Source organism: Bubalus kerabau, chromosome 6, assembly GCF_029407905.1.
Source record: "Bubalus kerabau isolate K-KA32 ecotype Philippines breed swamp buffalo chromosome 6, PCC_UOA_SB_1v2, whole genome shotgun sequence".
Classification (NCBI taxonomy): domain Eukaryota; kingdom Metazoa; phylum Chordata; class Mammalia; order Artiodactyla; family Bovidae; genus Bubalus; species Bubalus kerabau.
The window spans coordinates 67,029,545-67,055,878 of record NC_073629.1 but is presented as its reverse complement, the minus strand read 5'-3'; the positions used below and the strand labels follow the sequence as shown (position 1 = coordinate 67,055,878).

Below are 26,334 nucleotides of genomic sequence, written 5' to 3'. Positions count from 1 at the left end.
ACAACGTTAGCAGCTCCTTTTGAAATGGCTTTGTTTAGTAACCAGCTTCCCAGACATCATAGCATATAGAATGATAGGACGTAGGCAGTTTGAGATAAATAGTATTTGATTTAGGTTCTTTGTAAATCGAAGTTTTTCTCTTAGAACAATTCAAGTAGTATAGTTTCTTTCTACATTTATCTCTACCACAATCTATTTTCCAGAGTTAATCTCTTCCTGTTTTTCCTTGTCTGCATATAAATTTTGTGGTCCCTGTGTTTTTTTGTAGAGAGTTGCTGATACACCTTAAGTTGGATGTTAGGTTGATACTAGTCTTGGATGTTACAGAGGTCATTGTATTTAGCTGTTTCTGCTCTATGATTCGGAGAAGGCAGTGGTACCCCACTCCAGTACTCTTGCCTGGAAAATCCCATGGATGGAGGAGCCTGGTGGGTTGAAGTCCATGGGGTCGCTAAGAGTCGGATACGACTGAGCGACTTCACTTTCACTTTTCACTTTCATGCATTGGAGAAGGCAATGGCAACCCACTCCAGTGTTCTTGCCTGGAGAATCCCAGGGACGGGGGAGCCTGGTGGGCTGCTGTCTATGGGGTCGCACAGAGTCGGACACGACTGAAGCGACTTAGCAACAGCAGCAGCTCCATGATTAGAGTTTTCTTTCAATATTTGAGACACATGTGTAGATAGTTGGTGTACTTCACTGCCTTACATGCCTGCAATGGCTGAACCTGGTCTTTGCTTCATGTGAATTCCATGGACAAATTTGAAAAGGACAATGAATAGGTTTTTCCTAACAAGGTTACGTTATTTTGGCAGCTCACATTCTGGTGATAAAGGTTAAGGTACCTAGAGATTGATTTGGGAGCAGTAACAAGTTTTTGTTTTCCAAGGTTTCAAAGGCAGCTTCACTCAATTTAACCCAAATTATACCTGCTGGTCTATATGCATTTTCCACTCTGTTGATTGATCTTTGCCTCTGGGCTCTAGCCTGGGGTCTTTTAGAATAGGACTGGTTTCTCTGCCTACCTTTGAGCCCTTAATTTTGGTGCCTTTCTTTTTTGCCTCTTGGATAAAGACAATTCATTTGTTTCTCATCCTGTGACCTTTTTCCAGCACTTAGCTCTTTGCTGGGAAGGCAGTATACATCAGGAGGTTCATGGGGGACCAGTCTTGGCCCCATTTTCTCCATCCCAATCTTATCTTTTGCTATGTTTCCTTCCCGCCTGTGTTTTTTCTAGCATTTTCATTGATGAATTGATTCAAATTTAAAGTTCTTCATGATTATCTGACTCTCTGTCATCTTGGATTCCTACCAGGAGAAAGGGCCAGTCTAGGTAAGGCAGAATTTTATAGCTTCAGCCAAGATGACCTAAGTCATTTCTGGGACTTTACCAAAAGCTGTCAGAAATAGCCACACACTCCAGTATCTTGACGTTTTCCTACCAACTTCCCAACAATTTAGCTGGGGAAGGCATGTGGACTGTGTCCCAAAATACAGGAGGGAATAATGTAGTTGGCAGCGGTGTGCTTACACAGCAGATACGATGAGCTGCTGATGAGGAACTCCTTGCTGCCCACTCTATTTCTATATTTTACATTCACCACTACCAACACCCAACTTCTGGGGTCCATATATGTGTCCAGATTCTTTGAGAGCTACACAATAAGCACTTTCTAATGTTAGGAAATGTCAGTTTTTGGAGAGACTATCAGTTTGGTCTCAGAAACAAAGACAGTTCAATCAAGTCTTGGAAAGGTAGGAACCAAGCCTGTTTCAGGGATGTATGAACCAGGAACCCTTCATGCTGCTGCTGCTGCCAAGTCACTTCCAATGCATGTATCTTTAGGTTACTCCAATTAGGATTCAAATTCCTTGGAGGGGGAGTTTATTAGGTCATATGTCCATCTTGATAGTGGAGAAGGCAGGCTACTTAACTGACAGGTGAACAGTGAAGGGGAGGAAGTTTCTTTTTGGGTAGGAAAAGGCAGATTTCCATGCCTTTAAACCATTTCTTTGGAGAAGGCAATGACAACCCACTCCAGTACTCTTGCCTGGAAAATCCCATGGATGGAGGAGCCTGGTAGGCTGCAGTCCATGGGGCTGGGAAGAGTCGGGCATGACTGAGTGACTTCACTTTCACTTTTCACTTTCACGCATTGGAGAAGGAAATGGCAACCCACTCCAGTATTCTTGCCTGGAGAATCCCAGGGACAGGGGAGCCTGGTGGGCTGCCATCTATGGGGTCACACAGAGTCGGACATGACTGAAGTGACTTAGCAGCAAACCGTTTCTTTAAGCTGTTACACTTCTTTTAGGTAAAGAAGTGTTTGTTTTCTTTTGACTTTGATTCTAGCCATGCATGATGCTATCAGTCTGAGCATATCAGAATGAGTCTGGAGAGAAAGAGAATATTGTCAACTGGCTTTGGGTGTCCAGTCTTAAGGATTTTATTATTCCACTAAGTGTTGGGTTCTGTATAAATGGCTCTTTAGTACAGGGCCATCTGGAGACCATGACAATATCAAGCTCTCTTTCAGGGAAGGGCTAAAACTCTTCTTGATGCTGGCCACCAAACTTGGAAGGGGCTTCACTCCATAGATTTGGACTGCACTCCTGGAAGATCCTTCATTTATATATGCCACAAATAATTTGAAAATCGGCTGTGTTCCAGGTACTCTGCTAGACATGGCAGATACTAAGAAAGAAGACTTAATGTATAGCTCCTGCCTTTTGAGGCACTCACAGTCTAGGAGGCCGTTATGGACTGAATCGTGTCCCCCTAATATTTGTATGTTGAAGTCCTAGTCTCCAGTACCTCAGAATGTGGTTATATTTGGAGATAGGATCTCTAGTGAGGTGACTAAGTTAAAATGAGGTCATCAGAGTGGCTCCTGGTGCAATATGACTGGTGTATTTATAAGAAGAGGAAATTTGGACATGGAGGCACATAGAGGGAGAATACCATGTGAACATAAAGACAGCCAAATGCAAACAAAGGAGATAGACCTCAGAAGAAAGTGACCCTGGCAACAGACTTCTAGCTTCCATAACTGTAAGAAAACAAGCTTTTGTTGTTTAAGCTATGTGGGTCTTCATTGTGATAGTGCTGGGAAACTGAGGCAGAGGCCAATAAGCAAAAAAAAAAAAAAAAAAAGAAAGAAAGAAAGAAAGAAAGAAAATATAGTGCAAGTTCTTTTACTATGGCAGTAGATCTTGGATTTCCTGACAATATAGAAGATATAGGTAAGGTATCTTAGCAGTTCTTTGGCCCTGGGCAGATGGTAAGAACATACTGATATGTTTTCATTTAACAAATAATTGAGTAATTAGCATACAATGGTCTTAGGGTACAAGTTTGCTGGGGTAATAATCATTGCTTATTGAGAGCCTCCTGTGTGTTCCATTACCACACTACATGATTGGTATATCCATAAATAAGACCAGTTCTTGCCTTCAAGAAACTCATATTTAGTGGGAAGAGATAGATACAAAAAATTTCAATAAAGGATGTTAGAAGTGATAGAAGGTACTGGAGGTCTTAAAGATGGGATATATCAAACCAACCAAGGAGTTTAGAAAAAGCTTCCTGGAGAAGGAATTTGAGCTGAATCTTAAGAGGCTGACTCAGAGAACAAATTAGACAAGGTTGTCCTAGGAAGTAGGACTAGAATAAGCAATGTGCAGAATCACAGAGCAGTGTTGTGTATCTCAGAAAATGATGTCTTGGGGTGTGATTAGAATAGAGGTTCTAGTGGTGATGTGGCAAGAGAAGAAGCTCAAGAGGCAGTGGTGACCAAATGATCAAGGGCCTTATGTATGCAGCTAAAGAGTGGACAGTGGAGAACCACTAGGGGGTTAGGCAGTGGAAAACCTTAATGAGACTTGGATTTTAGATAGGTATTTTGGAGACTGTGTCAAAAGGTAGGGCATGATTTAGAGGTCAGGAAATCAATAAAGACTGTCGTGTTGAGAAGAAGAAGGATGAAATCCTGAATTAAGGCAGTACCAGTAGGTATGGAGATCAGAAACGGTTCCTTGGAATAGACAGTAGTGTGCTGGAACCATTCATACCCATCTGTTTCAATTCCATGTTCAGTGGCATCAAGTTGGTTGCTTGAAACTGGCCCTGGGTGGGTGTTTACATCATGGAAATAGGCAAGTACTACAAGTCAGGGCTGCTGCTTCTTATTTTTTTTTTAATTTGGAAGGTTGATTGTTAAACATTTACCTGCATACCACTGAATATTTGTTTGTTTGCACCAGGTCATAATTGAAGACTGCAGGATATTCCCTCTTCATTGTGGCAGTGGGATCTTTAGTTGTAGTGTGTGGGGTCTAGTTCCCTGACCAGGGATCGAACCCAGGGCCCCTGCATGGGAGCACCAACCACCACTGAATATTAAGAACGTAGACTTGGTAACCCATTGGATGTAAGGATATAGGAAAAGAAATTGCAAATTGTGACTCACAGATTTGTGGATTGTGCATTGCCATTCTTTGAGAGGAGGAAAACTGGAAAAGAAAGATTTAGGTGAGGAGACAGGGAAAAGAGATTGTACTTACAGTGCAATTTTGAGTCTTAAGAGTTTGAAATCTGTGGGGCAATTCAGTTGGCTATCTGTAAGAGGTAGGTGAGCATTTAGAATTGGGACCTACAGAATGGGATTTCTGAGTAATTTGAAGCCATGGAAATAAAATCCAGTTACTCAGAGTAATAAGAGAAAAATGACAAGACCAGAGCTGTGGGGGAACCCTGCATTTAAGGACTAGAAAGAATAGTCAGCACAGTGAGGAATGGCTGGACATGGAGAAGCCAGTGTCTGGCTGGCCTTTACCCAAGCACTCAGGAGCAAGTCGCTTGTCCCAAGAACAGATGCGCCATTGCAGTTTTCCTAACTTGGCTGTGGGGCTCTGAGGGAGGAATAATGGCTATTATTATAAAACATACCCTCAGAATCTCCTCTGCTGGTTTAAATCACTGTTTTCAGCTAGTAGATCTCAACCAGTGTGCTGAGAACACAAAATAGAATAGAATTGGAAATTTCATAGTGCTTTGTGCCTAGTAAGGGTAAGTGTTTTGGTTTCAATGTTTTCATATATGCATATATGTGTATTTCAGTTAGGTATATATTTATGGGTCATGATATAAAGTATATGGGCTTCCCTGGTGGCTCAACTGGTAAAGAATTTGCCTGCAATGCAGGAGTCCCCAGTTCGATCCCTGGGTTGGGAAGATCTCCCAGGGAGGGGATAGGCTACCCACTCCAGTATTCTTGGGCTTCCCTGGTGACTTAGACCGCAAAGAATCCGCCTGCAATGCAGGAGACCTGGGTTCAGTCCCTGGGTTGAGAAGATCCCCTGGAGGAGGGCATAGCAACCTACACCAGTATTCTTTCCTGGAGAATTCCCATGGACGGAGGAGCCTGGGGGGCTACAGTCCATGAGGTTGCAAAGAGTCAGACATGACTGAGCGACTAAGCGCTTGCGTGCGCGTGCACACACACACACACACACACATTTTATATATATATATTTCTCACTTTGTATCACAGTAGCAACTGGTTTAAATGACTCCCTTGTTAAAACCTTGCAATTTAATGGGAAATCTTATTCATACCTAACATGGTTTCTCCTGGTCAGCTGCTTTCAGATCCAAATTTTCCTCCTTCTAGCTAGGAGTTGATGGCAGCCTTCCCAGTCCTTATCAAGTAGCGGCTGGAATGCCTCTAGTGGTAATTTTTTTTTTTTTTTAGGGCATGGCTCACTTCCTTTCCTCTTTTGCCAGTGAAAAGGAACATGTCTCCACAATGAGCTCAACCCTCCAGAGTCTGCCCTATAAACCTGTTTCCCAAGGCTATGAAAATTCATTCTTCCATTTAACTGGCTTTAGGATCAGACTTGCTCAACTAGTTTATTTTCTTATGAGGTCTTTAATAAATATTATGAGACTTTGATTCAGTTTTATTTAGATGAGTCTCCACTTCACTTATCCTGGAGAATTTCTTTACTTTGTTATTGTTGCCCTTTATGGAAAGAGGTTTGTGGAAGGTGGTCTGAAATATTTCTGTGAAGTGTTTTGAAAACCAAAAAGGGGGTTGAAAGAATGTGTGCCTCCTAAAGCATTGATAGTCTTTGTTTTGAGGTTAGATTTTGTTACAGATCTCTGGGCTCTGTCTTCTTTTAGAGACCTCATTTCTGTGCTGTGTGCCCATCAGAATAGGATGTTCAGTATGTGAAGTACGTCCGAGTCCTTTGAGTCATTCACAGCTGGAAAACTCGGTCTTCATCTTTGTGATTCAGCCTAACGGATGTGTTCATTTTCAAGGACTAAGTCTATTAAGGGAAACTCTATGACTGTTTAGATAGACACTTCAAACATTTAAAAAATAATTTCTATTATTCATGGTATTTCGAGTGAACATCATTCAAGCAACAGTGCTTTTGGTACTTTTATATGTACTAAGGAATATGTTGCTAAAGGGACACCAAAGTGTAAGTAGTTAAATCCATAGACTCTGCCACATCTGGGCTGTGTGTTAATATGACATTGGATGAATTAATCTTTCTGTGTTTTGGTTTCCTTCCACAAAAATAAAGATCATAGCATCAACAACATTGGGCTGTTGTGAGGATTAAATGACTAAACACATGAAAATAATCTTAGAATAGTCAGTCCCTGGTGCATAGAAGTGTTTGGTAAAAGTTAGCTGCTAGTATTACTGTTATCTTGAAGGGATAGCCCTTTCTTTAAGGAGTAATTTTATTTTATTTTGAAAACTATGTATTTATTTGGCCGCTCCAGCTCTTAGTTGCAGCATGCCGGATCTTTGATCTTTGTTGCAGTATGTGGGATATTTAGTTGCAGCCTGGGGGATCTAGTTCCCTGATCAGAGATTGAATCTGTGCCCCCTGCATTGGGAGTATGGAGTCTTAACCGCTGGACCGCCAGGGAAGTAAGGAGTAATTTTAGCAACAAAATGAGCCCACATGAAGCAAGGAAAGCAAAGTGGGTGAGTTGGTGATTAGCAAGTGTTTGTTGAGAGCTCTGGCCCTCTTCTGTATCCTGGAAGGACAGATGGTAAATCACATCTCATATCAAATAATGAAACATATCAGTATGTCATTGTCATAGCTGCCATTCACTTTCCTAAGTACTTTCTAAATTGGAAATAATTTAATCCTTACAACCATTCTAAAAGGTTAGGCAATCTGTCCAAGGTTTTAGAGCTGGCTAGTGAGGGAGGGAGGTAGGCTTCTAACCCTGCAATGAGCGTCCACAGCCAGCTCCCTAACACTTGTTATGGATGAGTCAGCATGTTTTTATTCTCCTCAAGGAGCTTTGCAATTTACATAAAGAGGCAAATACATTAACACTCAAGTAGTTCTACCAATAGCAGTCATAGTTACCATTTGAAGCAATATGGTATAAAGAATAAGAGAATATTAGAAGCAATATGGTATAATGAATAAGAGCATAGATTCTGAGCCAGACTGCTTGGGTTGAATTCCTATCTCTGCTGCTTCTTACGTGATCTTGGACTACTTACTTATTCCCTTTTATGTCTGTTTGAAGTGAAGTGAAAGTGTTAGTCACTCAGTCTTGTCCAACTCTTTGTGACCTGCCAGGCTCCTCTGTCCGTAGAACTTTCCAGGCAAGAATACTGAGTGGGTTGCCATTTCCTTCACCAGGGGATTTTCCCGACTCAGTGATTGAATACGAGTCTCCTGCATCGCATATGGGTTCTTTTACCCCAAGCCATTGCGGAAGCCCCTGTGTCTGTTTACTTATCCATGAAGTGTCGTGGGGGTTGAATGAATTAATATATGTAAATCACACACAATAATGCTTGACACACAGTGCTGCATAAATGTAAGTCATTGCTACTAGGATTTCTACTATTCTGGCTTGACTTAATCCTTGTGTTGTTCCTGTGAGGGTTTTCCAGATAAGTAAACTGAGGTTTTGGGCAGTTTAATACCTCCTGGAGGTCATTTAGTGCAAGTATGGTACTCCATTCCTGTTTACTCCTGAGGCTTCTGTTCTTAACATTATGTGTTACTGTCTGTTTGACAGTGGTGGTAATGGTGGTGGTTTAGTTGCTAAGTTGTGTTCAACACTTGCCACTCCAGGGACTGTAGCCCACCAGGCTTCTCTATCCATGGGATTTCCCAGGCAAGAATTTTGGAATGGGTTGCCATTTCATTCTCCAGGGAATCTTCTCAACCCAGGGATTGAACCTGAGTCTCCTGCATTGCAGTTGGATTCTTGACTAACTGAGCCACCAGAATAGCCCCTTTCTTAGAATATAATGCAAACCGTATGATCTATATGCTGTAACAGACTTAAACAAAGTGTAGTTCAGCTGAGAGCTGATATGTCCATGATTGGGAAGGCTCCTGAGGCTGAGAGTGAGGGAGGCTGGGAGATGTGGTAAGATTGGGAAGGCATTTCCCCAACAAGTAAGCTATAGGACAGATAGCTTTAGCATGTCCCAACAGTATCAAAGACCAGTGTCCCAGTTGAGTTCAGTAGCTTAGTCGTGTCTGATTCTTTGCGACTCCATGGACTGCAGCACACCAGGCTTGCCTGTCCATCACCAACTCCTGTAGCTTACTCAAACTCATGTCTATTGAGTCGGTGATGCCATCCAACCATCTCATCTGCTGTCATCCCCTTTTCCTCCCCACCTTCAATCTTATCCAGCACCAGGGTCTTTTCCACTGAGTCAGTTCTTCACATCAGGTGGCCAAAGTGTTGGAGTTTCAGCTTCAGCATCAGTCCTTCCAATGAATATTTAGGACTGATTTCCTTTAGGATGGACTGGTTGGATCTCCTTGCAGTCCAAGGAACTCTGAAGAGTCTTCTCCAACACCACAGTTCAAAAGCATCAATCCTTTGTTACTCAGGTTTCTTTATAGTCCAACTCTCACATCCATACATGACCACTGGAAAAACCATTGACTAGAAGGACCTTTGTTGGTAAAGTAATGTCTCTGCTTTTTAATATACTATCTAGGTTGGTCATAATTTTTCTTCCAAGGAGCAAACGTCTTTTAATTTTGTGGCTGAAGTCACCATCTGCAGTGATTTTGGAGCCCCCAAAAATAAAGTCTGTCACTGTTTCCATTGTTTCCCTATCTATTTGCCATGAAGTGATGGGACCGGATGCCGTGATCTTAGTTTTATGAATGTTGAGTTTTAAGCCAAATTTTCACTCTCCTCTTTTACTTTCATCAAAAGGCTCTTTAGTTCTTCTTTATTTTCTGCCATAAGGGTGGTATCATTTGCATATCTGAGGTTATTGATATTTCTCCCAGTAATCTTGATTCCAGCTTGTGCTTCCTCCAGACCAGCATTTCTCATGATGTACTCTGCATATAAGTTAAATAAGCAAGGTGACAATATGCAGCCTTGATGTACTCCTTTCTCGATTTGGAAACAGTCTGTTGTTCCATGTCCAGTTCTAACTGTTGCTTCTTGACCTGTATACAGATTTCTCAGGAGGCAAGTAAGGTGGTCTGGTATTCCCATCTGTTTAAGAATTTCCCACAGTTTGTTGTGATCCACACAGTCAAAGGCTTTGGCATAATCAATAAAGCAGAAGTGGATGTTTTTCTGGAACTCTCTTGCTTTTTTGATGATCCAACAGATGTTGGCAATTTGATCTCTGGTTCCTCTGCCTTTTCTAAATCCAGCTTGAACATCTGGAAGTTCATAGTTCACATACTGTTGAAGCCTGTCTTGGAGAATTTTGAGCATTACTTTGCTATCGTGTGAAACTCCAAGACGGCAGAGTAGAAGGACATGTGCTCATCTTCTCCTGAAAGTACTCCAAAATTACCAGCATCTCATTCCCATGGAACTCCCCATGAGAGGTGATAGGCCCCCTGATAGAGTTGCAAAGGGAACTCAGAGCTGTAAGAGCTGTCTCCTTGCAATCTGAGGTTAAAGAGTCTCTGTGCCCTGGGCATGGATATATTGACTTGGACATTGAGATTCAGGGTAGCATCTGTGTTGGACTGAGCATCACATCAGTCTTTTGGATCCTGAGACGGGGAGACTCCAAAGCAAAACCAAGACTCAATTTCTCACCAAGATTGTAAAGTGAGGGGCTCCTAGTCAGATTCCATCTGATATTCTTTTCTCCAGAATTGTGGAGCAAAAATTTAAATCTACTGCAGAGATTTAAGTTGGTCTATATAGTCAAAGCTATGGTTTTCCCAGTAGCCATGTACAGATGTGAGTTGGACCATAAAGAAGACTGACACTGAAGAATGGATGCTTTCAAACTGTGGTGCTGGAGAAGACTCTTGAGTCCCTTGGACTGCAAGGAGATCAAATCAGTCAAACCTAAAGAAAATCAACCCTGAATATTCATTGGAATGACTGGTGCTGAAGCTCCAATATTTTGGCCCCCTGATGCAAAAAGCCCACTCATTAGAAAAGACGCTTATGCTGGTAAAGACTGAAGGCAAAAGGAAAGAGGGCAACAGAGGATAAGATGGTTGGATGGCACCATCAACTCAATGGGCATGAGTTTGAGCAAACTCTGAGAAATAGTGAAACACGGGGAATCCTGGAGTGCTGCAGTCCATGGGATCGCAAAGAGTTGGACATGACTAAGCGACTGAACTGAACTAAATAAACTAAGAGCTCTCAGAGCAAAGAGCTGGACATGCCTTAGCAACTGAATGATGAAGAAAGGGTAAAGATATTAGTAGGTGAGGAAGATTGTTGAAAAAGATTACAGTTGAACTTGGCCTTATAAGATGGCAGGAAAAGTACACATAAAGAAGGAGGGCTTCCTGTGGAAAACAACCTAGTCTTGGAGGGACTACAGCAAATCAGGCTGCAAAAGAAGCTCCAAGCCATGTTAAGAAGATCTCTGGAAACTAGGTGGGGAACCTGAGCTTGTTGGAGAGGATAACAGGGAATCATTGAGATATTAGAACCAAAGAATGAAGTAATGAAATCCTTTGGGGAATTAAGCCCGGAAGAGGAATGTTGGCTGTATTTGATTAGAGGAGGTGCCATGTCAGAGGCCGCTGCAGCAGTCCAGGAGGAAATAATAGGGCCTGGGATTGGAGGCAGCAGTGGGAATTTGACTGAATAATATTGCAGAGGCACAAACGGGGGTTGGAGGTGGGATTATGCTCTTTAGCTAAAAGACGGAGGAGACAAGGGTTTGGAAGAAACAAATGTGACCCTAGGTTTCTATTATCAGAGCCTGTGATAAAAGTGGTATTTGGAAATGGGGGAGTTGAATGTAGTAATGGTTTGAGAGAAAGGGAGAGAAGTTTAATTTTAGATACATTGCATTTTATGTGACAGTGATACTCTCATGTATTTTTTTGGCAAAGACTTAAGGTCAAATTTGGGGGCTGGAACATACCACTTAATCATCCCTTTATGTCCCAGAGTTTATTCTGCCCTTCTTATATCTAGATAGACATGGGTTTGGCATTTACCACAAAGATACTCCGGGAGAAGATAAATGAGGAGCCAAGTTCTCTTTCGTGGGGTGTGGCGGATGTGTTAGATGAATGCTGGGTGTAACTGATAAATGTGTTTCCCATGTAAAGACTCAGCTGGATAAAGTGAAAGTCACTCAGTTGTGTCCAACTCTTTGTGACCCTATGGACTATACAGTCCTTGGAATTCTCCAGGCAAGAATACTGGAGTGGGTAGCCTTTCCCTTCTCCAGGGGATCTTCCCAATCTAGGGATTGAACCCAGGTCTCCCACATTGCAGGTGGATTCTTTACCAGCTGAGCCACAAGGGAAGCCCCTCCTTTGATACAGACCCAGGCTAAATATTCAGTCTTTTCTATTCTAGCTATAAACTCTCATTAAGGAAAACTTACTAAATATTCATGTTTTTAATCCATGAAAAGTAAAATTATTATATTCTATTATAGGAAAAACTCTGTCATCTGTATTACCCAGTTCACTTACCCTAAACAGTGATTGATTTCTTAGAACTACAACATTTAAGGAGCCTTTGGAATTAATGACAACCACAAATAGAAGGTAGATAATAGTTCTTGGCTGTTTGTAGGCTTAGTAATTAAAATAGCAATAGACAAAGGGGTCAAAACTGATGCTAATATGTGATATGTCTTCCTTAATATGGTGTAACAGTGTAAAGGTAATGTCACATTGGTAAAATTGCTCTTTTTCTAATAATGCACATTCTATTAATAACAGTATTTGTATAATGGGAGTTGTCATATAATTGTAAGAAATGGATCTGCCAAATTACACTCAAAATTGTCAGAGTGTGTCTTCAGAAAAAGTTAAGCAGATAAACAGTTCTCTTAATGTATAGGAAAATGTTTGATAGATTAAATGAAAAGGCAATTACAAAACAATGTACAGTAATATCCTTTTTTAAACTATATTTAAATATAGAAGAAAAATGACTTGCAGTGTGTGTGTATATATATATATATATATATATATATATATGTATATATATAGAAATGTTAACAGTTATCTCTGGCGGTGGGTTTTGAATGACTTGTTTGTATATGCTCAGTTGCGTGTGACTCTTTGCGGCCCCATGGACTGTAGCCTCCTAGGCTCCTCTGTCCATGGGATTCTTCAGGGAAGAATACTGCAGTAGGTTGCCACTTTCTACTCCAGGGAATCATCCCAATCCAGGGATCAAACCCATATCTCAATCTCCTGCATTGGCAGGCAGATTCTTTACCAAACTGCAGATGGTGACTGCAGCCATGAAATTAAAAGACGCTTACTCCTTGGAAGGAAAATTATGACCAACCTAGATAGCATATTCAAAAGCAGAGACATTACTTTGCCAACAAAGGTCCGTCTAGTCAAGGCTATGGTTTTTCCTGTGGTCATGTATGGATGTGAGAGTTGGACTGTGAAGAAAGCTGAGTGCTGAAGAATTGATGCTTTTGAACTGTGGTGTTGGAGAAGACTCTTGAGAGTCCCTGGGACTGCAAGGAGATCCAGCCAGTCCATTCTGAAGGAGATCAGTCCTGGGTGTTCTTTGGAAGGAATGATGCTAAAGCTGAAACTCCAGTACTTTGGCCACCTCATGTGGAGAGTTGACTCATTGGAAAAGAGTCTGATGGTGGGAAGGAGTGGGGGCAGGAGGAGAAGGGGACAACAGAGGATGAGATGGCTGGATGGCATCACCGACTCGATGGACGTGAGTTTGAGTGAACTCCGAGAGTTGGTGATGGACAGGGAGGCCTGGCGTGCTGCGATTCATGGGGTCACAAAGAGTCGGACACGACTGAGCGACTGAACTGACTGAACTGACCTAGTGCCATCTGGAAAGCCTGACTTTTTTCTTTAGGTTTCTTGTGTATTTCACATTTTAAATATAAACTATTAACTTTTATAACCAGAAAACAGTTATTTAAAAAAAAAAAAAAAGACAAGGATTCCTAGTCTAGGAAGTAGAGAAATAGAATCATTTTTCTTTTAGAGGCTTTATAGTTTTTAACGGAGAAGGCGATGGCACCCCACTCCAGTACTCTTGCCTGGAAAACCCCATGGATGGAGGAGCCTGGTGGGCTGCAGTCCATGGGGTCACTAAGGGTCGGACACGACTGAGCGACTTCACTTTCACTTTTCAGTTTCATGCATTGGAGAAGGAAATGGCAACCCACTCCAGTGATCTTGCCTAGAGAATCCCAGGGACGGTGGAGCCTGGTGGGCTGCCGTCTATGGGGTCGCACAGAGTCAGACACGACTGAAGCGACTTAGCAGCAGTAGCAGCAGCATAGTTTTTAACTATATACTCTTTTTAGAAAGTTTTCTTTAGTATTATCTTAAGTGGTCTATGTTAGAAATGTGGTAGATTACACTGTATCGACTTTTTAAATTGGTGGGATTGTTTTTGCAACTACTAAACTTTTTAAAAGCTGGAGGAAAATATGTGTAATAAACCACTAATAAAAATGAACAGTTTTTGAATTCCCATAAAATCATCCTATGGATAAAATAAGTATAGAAGGATGAAAATACTTTAGCCATCCTTTAAAATTCTTTGTATTAATATTAGAGTCTAGAGGTTTATAATATTTTTTTGTAACACAGTCCCCTCTGGATTAAAATTATCCCAGATATGCATTCTGTAATTTCAGGGAGTTGTGAAAAATAGGGTTGAGTTTTTCTTAGATGACACCTTATCTAAAAGAACAAGATGATTTTTGGCATAGTATTTCCCTTCTGACACTTGTCATACACTGTTAAGTCTCATCAAAGGAGCAGTTAAGTCACTTTCTTTAGCCTTTTTTTGTGGGAGGGTGGGGTGGGGAGGGTTGGGTCACGTGTTGCCAGCCCTTTGATCCAATAGCTGCCTTGTGTATGTGGCATCCACTTATCTCCTTTTCCTTCTTATCTGTGCCAGCACCCTGCCAGCTGAATCAAAACATAAACAACCCCATTGCTAAAGACATATGAGGAATGTTGGGGAGAGGAAGGACACATAGAAAAAGGGAATGGACAGTTAAATTTTTAAATTCTGGGGCAAAGCTAGATATTATGTCAACTATTCAGAGAGAGAGAGTGCGTGTGTGGTGGGGGTGAAGGTAGAGAGGGGAGCACAGGAGCTGTTTATGGACAGTGCTGTTTGTATAAGTTCAGGCATTGGAAATTCTTTTTATTTTTTTTTTTAAATTTTATTTATCTTGCTGTGCTGGGTTTTCCTTGTTGCCTACAGGATCTAGTTCCTTAACCAGGGATTGAACCTAAGCCGCCTGCATTGGGAGTGCAGAGTCTTAGCCACTGGACCACCAGGAAAGTCCTGGAAGGCCTTTTTAGAAGCTTCATTGCTCAGACACAATTCTGTATCTGTGAGGTATCTTTCAGTTGGAGACAGTAGAAAACCTTACCAAACTGGCTAATGCAGAAGAGGGAATCTTTTAAATCAACCATCCATGAGTGATGCTGGCATCAACAAAGCTCTATGTAAGGGCACATACAATGTGATCAGGACCCCATTTATTGTCCTTCCTTTCTGTTCTGCCGCCTGAAGCATCAGCTTCATCATCTATAGGTCATCTTAAGGTGGCCCAAGATGGTGGTCAGCAATGGCTGGGACCATGTGCTTCCTTATTCACACAGAACAGAAAAGGAGAGTGTCCTTATCTCAGAATTTCTAGTAAAAGTCCTTAGATTTTTTTCCCACTGACCTTTGTTCATGTGTCCACCTCTGAAACCATCACTGTGATCAGATCAGATCAGATCAGCTGCTCAGTCGTGTCCGACTCTTTGCGACCCCATGAATTGCAGCACGCCAGGCCTCCCTGTCCCTCACCAACTCCCAGAGTTCACTCAGACTCATGTCCATCGGGTCAGTGATGCCATCCAGCCATCTCATCCTCTGTTGTCCCCTTCTCCTCCTGCCTCCAATCCCTCCCAGCATCAGAGTCTTTTCCAATGAGTCAACTCTTCACATGAGGTGGCCAAAGTATTGGAGTTTCAGCTTTAGCATCATTCCTTCCAAAGAAATCCCAGGGCTGATCTCCTTCAGAATGGACTGGCTGGATCTCCTTGCAGTCCCAGGGACTCTCAAGAGTCTTCTCCAACACCACAGTTCAAAAGCATCAATTCTTCGGTGCTCAGCCTTCTTCACAGTCCAACTCTCACATCCATACGTGACCACAGGAAAAACCATAGCCTTGACTAGACGAACCTTTGTTGGCAAAGTGATAGAGAGGATCAATTAGATTCCATTTGTGTGGCCCATCCCTGAAGCTGGGAGCAACCAGCTGGGAGAATTTCTAGTACCTGGGACATATTAAATGATCAGTTTTTAAAAAATCACCTTTATTTTATTTTTTAAAGATTGTTTTTTTTTTTTTTTTTTGATGTGGACTCTTTTTTAAAATCTTTATTGAATCTGTTACAATATTGCTTCTTTTTTTTTTAAATAAATTGTTCTTTAAAATTGTATTTATTTATTTTTGGCTGCATCAGGTCTTCGTTGTGGCTTGGGGTGGCTACTCTCTAGCTGTGGTGTTCGCTCTTCTCGTTGTGGTGGCTTCTCTTGTTGTGAAGCACTGGCTCCAGGCATGCGGGCTTCAGTAGTTGTGACTCACTGGCTTAGTTGCTCTGCAGCAGTGGAATCTTCCCAGACCAGGACTTGAACCTGTATCCCTTGCACTGGTAGGCAGATTCTTAACTGTTGGACCACCAGGGAAGTCCTCCTTCTGTGTTTTTTTTTTTTTTGGCTGCAAGGCATGTGGGATCTTACCAATGGTGGAGATTGATTCCATATCCTCTTCATTGGAAGGTGAAGTCTTAACCACTAGACTGCCTGAGAAGTCCCAACATTACCTTTAAATTGTCTTCCCCAGATGATCCATGTTATTGTCCCTAGATGAATTATAGTATATATATGTGTGTGTATATATTTATTTCTTTGAAATAAAAGTGTGCTCTAAGACAGGCACTAGTATAAGAAATGGCAAGTAATGCTTCATAATCATATGTAGTGAGAAACTCTGTATCTTGATGAAATTTGAAATTGAAATTGAAACTTGCTCAGTTGTGTCCAACTCTTTGCGATCCCATGGACTATAGAGCCCATGGAATTCCCCAGGCCAGAATACTGGAGTGGGTACCCTTTCCCTTCTCCAGGAGATCTTGCCAACCCACAGTTGAACCTAGGTCTCCCGCATTGCAGGTGGTTTCTTTACCAGCTGAGCCACCAGGGAAGCCCAAGTGTCTGAAAAGGAGGGCAGAGAGCTGCAGACCCCAAAGTAAAGTTGTCAACTCTAATTATTATTGTTTTGTAGGCATGTGTCAGCCTCCAAGAGAAACTTAACATTTGATTTTTGATGAGAAATCACCCAACTTTTAAAAGTTGGCAATTAACTTAAAAAGTCTGAAAACACTGCACACTCCCAAACATGCCCGTGGACTGTGTGCCACTGAGTTACCTGTTGACAGCCTTGGCCCATAAGAATTATCCTCTGTGCTCATGTCCTTTTCCCCGGTGTCAGCCATGCTCACTAAGCTTCTTAGGTACCCAGCTGGAAAAAAATTTCAAGTGATTTATTCCCAAGAAGGGTAGAGAGGCCTGATAAACTGAGAGTCGTGCAGTTGGGAGGGACTCTAAAACATCTACTGTCCATCATTTGCTTTTGGAGTCTTGGAACCCAGGGTCTGGGGCACACTGCCTTCTCTCCTCCCTTAGCCTTGCTGTCTTGGACCTTCATGGCTGGGTCTTTGCTTATACATTTTGCCCAGGAAGTTTCTGGCTCATGAGAGGGAAGCACAGGAGCCCACTTGGACCCTATGATTAATACAGTGATGTGATGACATCTGTTCTTGTGAATCTGGTTAATGTGAGTCAGTCCCTAAGACTCAGGTCAGCTCTGGGAACACTGGAAAAAAGCCTTTCTGGGCCTGCAGTGCTGAAGGTCATTGGCGTATACAACTTGCCAAGTCCTGCAAGTCCTGAGTTGCCATCTGGCTGCCGTTTTGTTGCTGTGTAACTCCAGAGCTGGAAATTATAGAAATGAATTAGTGAATCTGGTGAAGTAGCTTAGTTCACCTACACAGGTGGTTAGAGGAGGAGGCTGTGTATTTCCTCTTCCAGGATGGAGTGTTGATGTGTCTGCTCACTTGATCACATGGTGTCATGTAACTCTAACAAGAGACGTTTTGAGTGGGGATTGGGGGGTCCAGTGAGATGGACACTGGAGGGCCCCCACTGCTCAGTGCTCCCCTGAGGGGCTTGGCTTAAATTCAACTGGGCCACTTCGGAGAGTCTGAGTAGAGTAGTGGATCATCTTTTGTTTGTACCCTTCTGTAAATGGAAGGGAGAAAAATCACAGTTCTACAGGAGATAGAATGAAAAGGACACCTTTGTATTTGAAGTGATAGCTTTCTGAACATTCAAAGAGAGACTTGAGCATGTTTCTCATCCCGAGAAAAGCAATGCACGTGGTTTTGTGGGAGAGGGCGTGGGAAGAGCAGATGGCTCTCTTTCCAGGGTGGATGTGTCAGCAGAAGCCAGTGCATCAGCAGCTGCCCCTGTGTGTGAGTTGGACCACTGGGCATGGCACCTTTCACCAGGCAGCCGTCTGAACGCGTTAGACAGCATTCTATCTAGCTGGTGTCCTCGGTGCACACGCAGATGAGGTGTGGTGGTTTAGTTGCTAAGTCGTGTCTGACTCTTCTGAACCCACAGACTATAGCCTCCCGGGCTCCTCTGTCCATGAGATTTCCCAGGCAAGAATACTGGAGTGGGTAGCCATTCCCTTTTATGGGGATCTTTCTGACCCAGGAATTGAACCCGGGTCTCCTGCATGGCAGGCAGATTCCATACTGACTGAGCTACGAGGGAATCCCTACAGATGAGGACTTATTCCTAACTTCACAGAATTTGTAAATGAGTAGCTGTGTTTTAACTCAGAGTCTCTGATTATTAAGTCCATTTCTTGTTGGATACAACTATGTCTGTACGTACCCTCCTCTTATGGACATCAGGGCTCTGAGCCTACTCTGAATTGTACTCCAGGCCAATTCAGGCCCTCAAGGGAACAGAACAAGAAGTTGTTCTGTGCAAAAGCAGGAGAACGCCCCGCCTCCCCACACACGCCCTGTGTGGGTTGAGGAGCTAACCCACACAACTTGGTTTACTTGTTCTCCGCCTGAAGACAGGGCCTTGGCTGATGTCAGCCCTCCTCTTGTCCTGGGGCTCAGGGTGGGACCAGAGACAGACATCTCCTCACCTCCTCCGTTCCCCCATCTTTCCCTGAATGTCAGGATGTAGCAGGGGCCGGGCTGTTTACTGACAATGCCAGTTAAAATGGTATCATAAAAAATGACAAGTAGATATAAGCATTTTATTTAAAACATAAATCTTCATTCTTTCCCTACTCTTCAGATGTAAAAAACTCTGAGAGGACACAAATTGGAGTTCCATTAAGTCTTTCTTTAGTAATCAGAATGGTAATGCACATCTATGGGTTCTGTTTCATATCTAAAACCCAGATATGTGAAATGCTGGATGTTTAAAGATATTTTCCTAATCTCCTAGTGTCATCTTGCCCACACCTTTTTTTTTTCTTCCCCCCAACTCACCTTTATGGAGTCTTTCCAAAGCAGTTAACCTAGTTTTCCTAGTAATAATAACTCTTTTGTTTCACACTTCTTTCATCAGTTCATATAGTTTTAAGTTAAATTACATAATTAGAGTAATAGATATAATTGCCACAAAAGGGTTTGGGAGACGACTGCTTCCTGGTGACATCATCTCAGCTGTGGGAGCCTGCTGTGCACCCCTGAGCTGTGAGTGGGTGGGGGGAAACCCGGAATCTAGTGGATCCTTGGAGCTGCAGACTGATTACCAGTGTCTCCTGTGTGAACTGCATTCCTCCCATAGCTCATCCCCAAGAGAGGCCTTATGCACATCCATTCATGAGGAGTGAAATGGTGGATTTAGGGCTCAGCCTGGTTGGTTTGAGAAGCTTAGATGGGCCAGCACCCTAAAAGTAAGCCAGATAAACAATATTTACAAACATTAAAAAAACAAAACTTTTCTTTCCCCTGCAGGCTAACAGGACCATCCTGCCTGGTTTTATGTATAAACCAGTTGATTTACTTCCCTGAATCAGGATGGTAGAGGAACATGGCTTCTGTTTCTTCAGCCATAAAAACTGCCTTTTGGGAGGCTAAGCCAGAACTAAAATTTCAGCTTTTGTTTTGGTGCCACCAAGTGGTTGGCTTTGAGATAACACTTTGGAGCCGAAGATGACTTGACATGATTCAAAAAAAAAAAAAAAAAAAAAAATCTGGGGTGAACAGGCAGTGCACAGAGAATTTTTAGGGCAATGAAACTACTCTGTATGATACTGTGATGATGAATACATGTCATTATTCATTCTTCCAAACACACGGGATGTGCAGCACCAAGAGTGAACCATGATGTAAACTGAACTTGAAGTGATGTGATGTGCCTGTGTAGTTTCATTGATTGTAACGAATGTACCACTGTGGTGGGGAGTGTTGATCATGGGGGAGGTGATGCATATGTTGGGGCAAGATGTGTATGGGAGAGCTCTGTCTTCTCAATTTATTGTGCACTTAAAGCTGCTTTAAAAAGTTGTTGTTCAGTCACCAAGCCATGTCTGACTCTTTGCGACCCCGTGGACTGCAGCATGCCAGGCCTTCCTGTCCCTCACCATCTCCTGGTGTTTGCGCAAGTTCACATCCACCGAATTGGTGATGCCATTCAACTATCTTATCCTCTGTCACCCTCTTCTCCTTCTGCCCTCAATCTTTCCCAGCATCAGGGTCTTTTCCAATGAGTTGACTCTTCGCATCTGGTGGCCAAAGTATTAGAGGTTCAGCTTCAGCACCAGTCCTTCCAATGAGTATTCAGGGTTGATTTCCCTTAGGATTGACTGGTTTGATCTCCTTGCAGTCCAAGGGACTCTCAAGAGTCTTCTCCAGCACCACTGTTTGAAGGCATCAATTCTGTGGCACTCTGCGTTCTTTATGGTCCAACTCTCATATCCATACATGACTACTGGAAAGACCATGATTTTAAAAAATAAAACCTATTAGAAAACAATCTTCCAATCTACATCACATTTTCTCTTTTAGCTACTGGTGTTTCAGGTGAGAGCCAGGTGCATAGAGACATAGGGAGGCTGGCTGACTTTTCAAGCCTGGATGACAATCCCTCCGTGAAGTTCCAGCATTCCAGGGCCTGGGTCCTTAGCTTCATACATCCCAGAAATCTTTAATTTCTCCAGTGTATCAAGACTTGGGCAATTCTCTAGGGTTATATCATGCTTACCAAATTTACAAAAGACTTGTTGATAAGTCAGAACTCCTGTGTGTTACTTTGCAATCAGAAATGTGTATGTAGTGGTAGACCAAACACAGGTGTTAAGTGAGCATTTCCCACCCTTCAGCACACTTCCATGGGAAGACACATTATATGGAGTAGGTTGCTTGGTGAAATCTCAGTGGATGTGTGTAAGGTTGTTTATCTTGGAGGTTAGTATCATTCAGGTTGAGGCTGTCTTGACGGCCATACCTCTGTACGTGAATCCAGCCTGGTCAGTGCGAAATCCTGGTCAGTGCTGGTGACTGACCTCACCTTCTTCTTTGGGTATTCTGTTGGAAACTCTGTGCTGAGTGAGCATTTTCCTCCTGTTAATTTTCTTCCCTCCGATGGGACACAGTGTGACTGCCAAGGCAGATGCTGTAAACTTGCTGATACAGCTCTAGTCTCACAAGCATCTGTCAGGCCATCATGATCAGCATGAGCTCTGTCAGCTATCATTTAGAGGTTTGGGGTTAGGGGAACTGTCCTGGGTGTCACAGGATCATTAAAAAATTTTTTTTTTTTAAATATGGACCATTTTTGAAGTCTTTATTGAATTTGCTACAATATTGCTTCTATTTATGCATTGGCTTTTTGGCCACAAGGCATGTGAGATCTTAACTCCCCAACCAGGGATGGAACCCACACCCCTGCATTGTAAGGTGAAGTCTTAACCACTGAACCACTAGGGAAGTCCCTCAATTATTATTTTTAATAATTTCACTCTCAGAGGAAAACTTATATGTTTTGGTGACTCTGTCCTCAAATACATGTTAAAATTAACATGTAAAATCCTACCCACCTTGGAGTAGATCCCCAATAGTGAAACAGGGCTTGCTAGAGATGAAAATTACCCTTGATTATAAGGAAGGATGCATTCGTGCAGACCACCTGATGTCCTTCAGTGCTCTGTACAGATCTCACTACCTGCTCACACACCACAGGCTGCCCTGCAACTTTGCATCGGAGCTCAGTTATCTCCCGGGCTGGTTGCTGTGTCTTCCCACCCCCACCTCCATCCTTGCCTCAAACTGCTGCTCCGGAGTCCTCAGTCAAGAGGACCGGGGGGATACCTGCAGGAGTTCAAAACTGGTGGCCTGTGATTGGAACCTGATCCACAAATCTTTTATTTTTGTCATTGTGTTGTTTTAAAGTTTGATTTAATTGCTAAAAGTTAAAACTCTGGCACAAAACAGTATTCATTTTCTTTGCAAACAAACAGGAGATCTGTCTGCGCAGTGCCTACTTTCTGACAGGGCAGGCAGTCGCTGGAGTGGCCTAGATAGGGTCCTCTCGGGAGTCATCCTCCATTTCCATTCTACCCTTTCACTCATTTATGTTACTGTCTGATATTGAGGGACGACTCTTGGTATGTTGGAAAAACACAACCAAAATAAAACACACACGTAGAAAGGAGCAGCACCATCGTGAACTCTTGCTCCATCATGCTTCCTGTTCTCTTCTTTCTTCTGAGAGGACTTCCTTCCTGGGAACCTGTTCCTAGCCTCCTGAGGAGCCTGCCTGTCTCATCCATCCACCTCTGAATGTATTCCTTGTGCTTCCAAGAGGCGTGGTGGTGAAGTGTTGTGGAGGAAAGCATACAGACTTGGGGGTCACAAGACCTGGATTTGAATCCCAGCTCCAATTGCTTCCCTAGTGGCTCAGATGGTAAAGAATCTGCCTGCAATGTGAGACCCAGGTTTGATCCCTGGGTGGGAAGATCCCCAGGAGAAGGAAGTGGCAGCCCACTCCAGTATTCTTGCCTAGAGAATTCCATGGACAGAAGAGCCTGGCGTGCTGCAGTCCAGGGTGTTAAAAAGAGTCAGACATAACTGAATGACTAAAACTTCACTTCCAATCTCTACTGAGTTCAATTTCCTTTTCTGTAAAGTGATGGCTCTAACTTGCCTCTTAGGTTAGTGTGAGAATTAAATGGGATTTTGTATTTAAAGTGTCAATCAGAAGGTAGGTCCTCAAATAATGGTGCCTCCATCCCTGTCTTCTATCAAGATATGACTCTTTCCCTTCTTCATGACCTTGATGAAGTCCAGCTGCACACCAACCTCTGCCTTCATGCCACATAGACTTCTTTACTCTTACAATAAAACCAACTGTTTTAATTTTTGTTCCTTGTAACTTCCAGTCTTTCACATCAGCACATTTCACATATTCCCTTTTCTTTTTGTAGTCAGACCTCCCATACCTCTCTATCATTTGAGAGACTCTTGTATGAGAAAAACAGATGACAGGTGAATTTATTTTGGGAAATTCTATCAGGCATAGCTTTTATAAAATTTTACAATAACTGTACAAAAATTTATGATGGAAACTCCATTAGCTTTTATAGCCATCAGTTGAAATTCTTAATATGTATACCTTTCCCTATCCATTGTATTTTTATAGATATGGAGCCCAGGTCAAAAGCTGGAAAGTCATCAACAGGAAAGATTGGTACCGGAAGGGAGACACTTCGTCTGAGATCGAAAGGTCCTGCCACCGTGGAGGAAGTGGTATGTTAGGTTCACTTAATCCTTATTCAGCTTGGAAATGCATGAACATTCATGTTTGTCAGAGCTGAAAATAAAGGTAAAATCACAAGATTAAGTAAAAGCCTTTGTATTCTAATTAAGGCATGGTCTTTAATTCATTGTCTACTTAGACAATATGAATGTTATTGAAGGCATTTGAGAAGGAAATACAGAAACTAAGTGTGTGAGGAGAGATTGTGATACAGCAGTCCTCAGCTACCTGCAGTCAGTTTTTTCTAGAGTATACAGACATCTGGACTGCCTAAAAACTTAAATCAGCCAAAGCTCTCTGAGGTCTAAGAAAAAGTCACTGAGCCACCTGTAGGAGTAAACAGATTTGAGATTTTGATAGTGAAAGATGATGTTCATGAAAACCAGTCTCCTCAGGCAAAGCATTTGATAATCATCTGGTCTCCTCTTTCATGTCCCACACCCCTTCCATCAGCAAATCCTTGTGGATCCACCTCCACAGCAGAGCAGAGCGACCAACTTCTCCCCACCTCTGGCCCCCCACTCTGACCTAAGGCACCAACAACTCATCTCAACTATTGTGGTCACCAGCTCATGCTTCCTGCTTTCTCTCTCCCTTGCCTTCTTACCCTCTTCACCCACACAGCAACTAGGGTTATCCTTTGAAAATACAAATGAGATTGTTACTTTTCTGTAACAATCTGTTCAAAATCCTCTAGGGGGTTCCCTCAGAGTAACAAGCTAACATTCTCAGAGGGACCAGCGTGATTTGACTGTGTGTTTCTACTCTGATCTCATCTCTCTTTCCTCCTGCCTCCCCCTGCTTCAGCTACTTGAGTCTCCTTGCTGTCCACAAACACTCTAAATACATCCCCATCTCAGGACCTCTGTATGAGGTGTTATGTCTGGCTCATGCTCTCCTCGCTTATGGGCATGGCTCACTCCCTTGCTGCCTTCAATTTCTGTCTTTGTCCCACCCTGTCTAACCTCTGAGCATAATATAATAGCAGTTCCTGCCACCTGCACTCTGCCCAGTCTTCCTTACCCTTTATTTTCTCTAAGGCACTGAACCTGTTGGGCCTCATTGTATCTTTGTTTCCTTTTTGTCCCTTATCTTGTTCTCATCTGTTCTGATCACTGCCATATCTCCAGCACCTAGAACAATGCCTGACACTTCAGAGGAGCTCGGATCTTTGAATTTAATGAATTAGTGAGTGATTCATTTATGCTTGATGGGAGGAAGGGTTTTGCTGATTGACTGTCTATGAGAAGGTCAGTATTTAAGTGAAAAACACCAGGAGAAAAGATGAATGGAGGGAAGGAGAGCAGAAGAGGGCAGCAGTGGTGAGGATTCAAAGTGGCAAATGGCAGGCCTGCTCACCACAGGAAGCCAGCAGTGATGAAGCCCTCCTGTGGGGGAGGGCAGGACAGGCAGGCCTCTGAGCTCCAGACTGCCTGCCTGAGGTGGGAGGGACGTGTGTGTGTGTGTGTGTGTGTGTGTGTACTGTCCTAGGGCTTCCAGCTGCTTGAAGAACAAAAGAGTGAGACAGATGAATGGTAAGGAGGCTGTTATCATAGGATCCAGAGCTTGTGGGGGACGATGTCAGGGTCAGTCATGGGTGTGGTTTGTTGGAGCAGATACTTCAGGAACCACGAGGCCAAGGTTGTCTTCTTGAACACTGGAGTCACCTAGGATGTTGTCAGTTCTGGGGACTCCAGAGGAAGATTCCGAGTTGGGTGTCTTGTTCCTGGGTGAATGAGTAGATTGAAATGGAGGCTGGTGACAGCGGAGAGGGCCAGGAGGGCCAGAAGCATTTTGAAAGTGAGAGATGATGAGGTTTGTGAAAAAACCCAGGGCAGTAACTTGTGGTCGTTCCAGAGTCTTTACTTTTTCAGTGTTCAGCCTGCTGCCTGGCATACTGCTGAAGGCCAGTAAGTGTTCATTGAATAAGTGAACACACCTAGGTGGAAGAAAGGAATCTGTAAGAGGGGGGAAGGAGCTGGGGGTCCCAGCTGTGCTCTGCAGTGGAGCCTGGGAGGGGAAAAGCACAGACCTTCAAACTGCTTGCATAGAAACTGGAGTCGGCAGGAAAAACTCCATGTCACTTCAGGAGGGAGGCTATCTTCTAACAGTTCACGTGGATCACATATATCTGTTTATTTATGAGCAGCAGTTGTGTATCAGGTGCTGGAATGAAAAAGAATAACTGAAGATCTGCCTGAGGAGGTGGGAAAGATTCATTCCAAGATAAACTCTAAATCTCTTTTCCTATTTGCATAGCCTGTTTCTTGAAATAGGGCAATTAAAATAGCTCATAATAAAGGGGGGGGGGGAAAACTAGTTTGGCACTAATATTAAATCTGATACAAATTTAATACCTATGATTTAATTTCAAACAGTAAAGATTTGAAACCATGCAGCTCATCACCTAGCACAAATTCTGAAAACTGAACAATACTCCACTTGCATGAGTTACTTGCTGTGTGTTTGTTGAGACAGGCACAGTCCAGGGACTGGTAACACAAAGGTGATTAAAGACCTTGTTTTTCCTTTAAAGGGAAGAGGCATGAAAATAAACTTGTTACAAACCAGAATGTTTTGTAATGCCACAAGGAAGGGGCTAGCTGATGAGCTATAGTTAGGAATCAGTAAAGAGGGAAATTGGGAGAGTTGCCTCCATAAGAAATAGTTGAGTTAGTCACAGATGGAGAGAAGAGTGTTCTGGGCATGAAATGATAATGGATATGGGAACCTTGTAAATGTCTATGAGGCTGGAGTGTGGCTGCTGAAAGTATCTGGTTGGAGGTGTTGAGACTGGAGATAGAGGCCTGGGTCAGGGCATGAAGGGTCTGTAAATAATGCTAAGGGTGGTGGTGGGGGGTGGCTATTTAAAAATTGCAAGGGAAAAAAAAAAAAAAAAAAGGCAAGGGGAGCAGCAAGTCGGTTTTGTGTTTTAGAAAAATCCCTTGGTTCTAGGGATGGAATGTTGAACAGGCTAGATTTGC

General features: G+C 42.8%; 1 protein-coding gene across 11 annotated transcripts in view; it reads left to right on the top strand.

Moving 5' to 3' along the window:
* GIPC2 (GIPC PDZ domain containing family member 2) overlaps positions 1–26,334 on the top strand; it is a 100,444-nt gene that overhangs the window by 41,748 nt on the left and 32,362 nt on the right. For 10 of the 11 annotated variants that reach the window (XM_055585366.1, XM_055585373.1, XM_055585374.1 and 7 more), the window contains one exon: positions 23,234–23,340. In XM_055585366.1, coding sequence (XP_055441341.1) covers positions 23,234–23,340 — 107 coding nt within the window. Of the gene's footprint in view, positions 1–6,184; positions 6,423–23,233; positions 23,341–26,334 lie in introns of those variants that run through there. The other variant, XM_055585376.1, reaches the window with a different exon arrangement.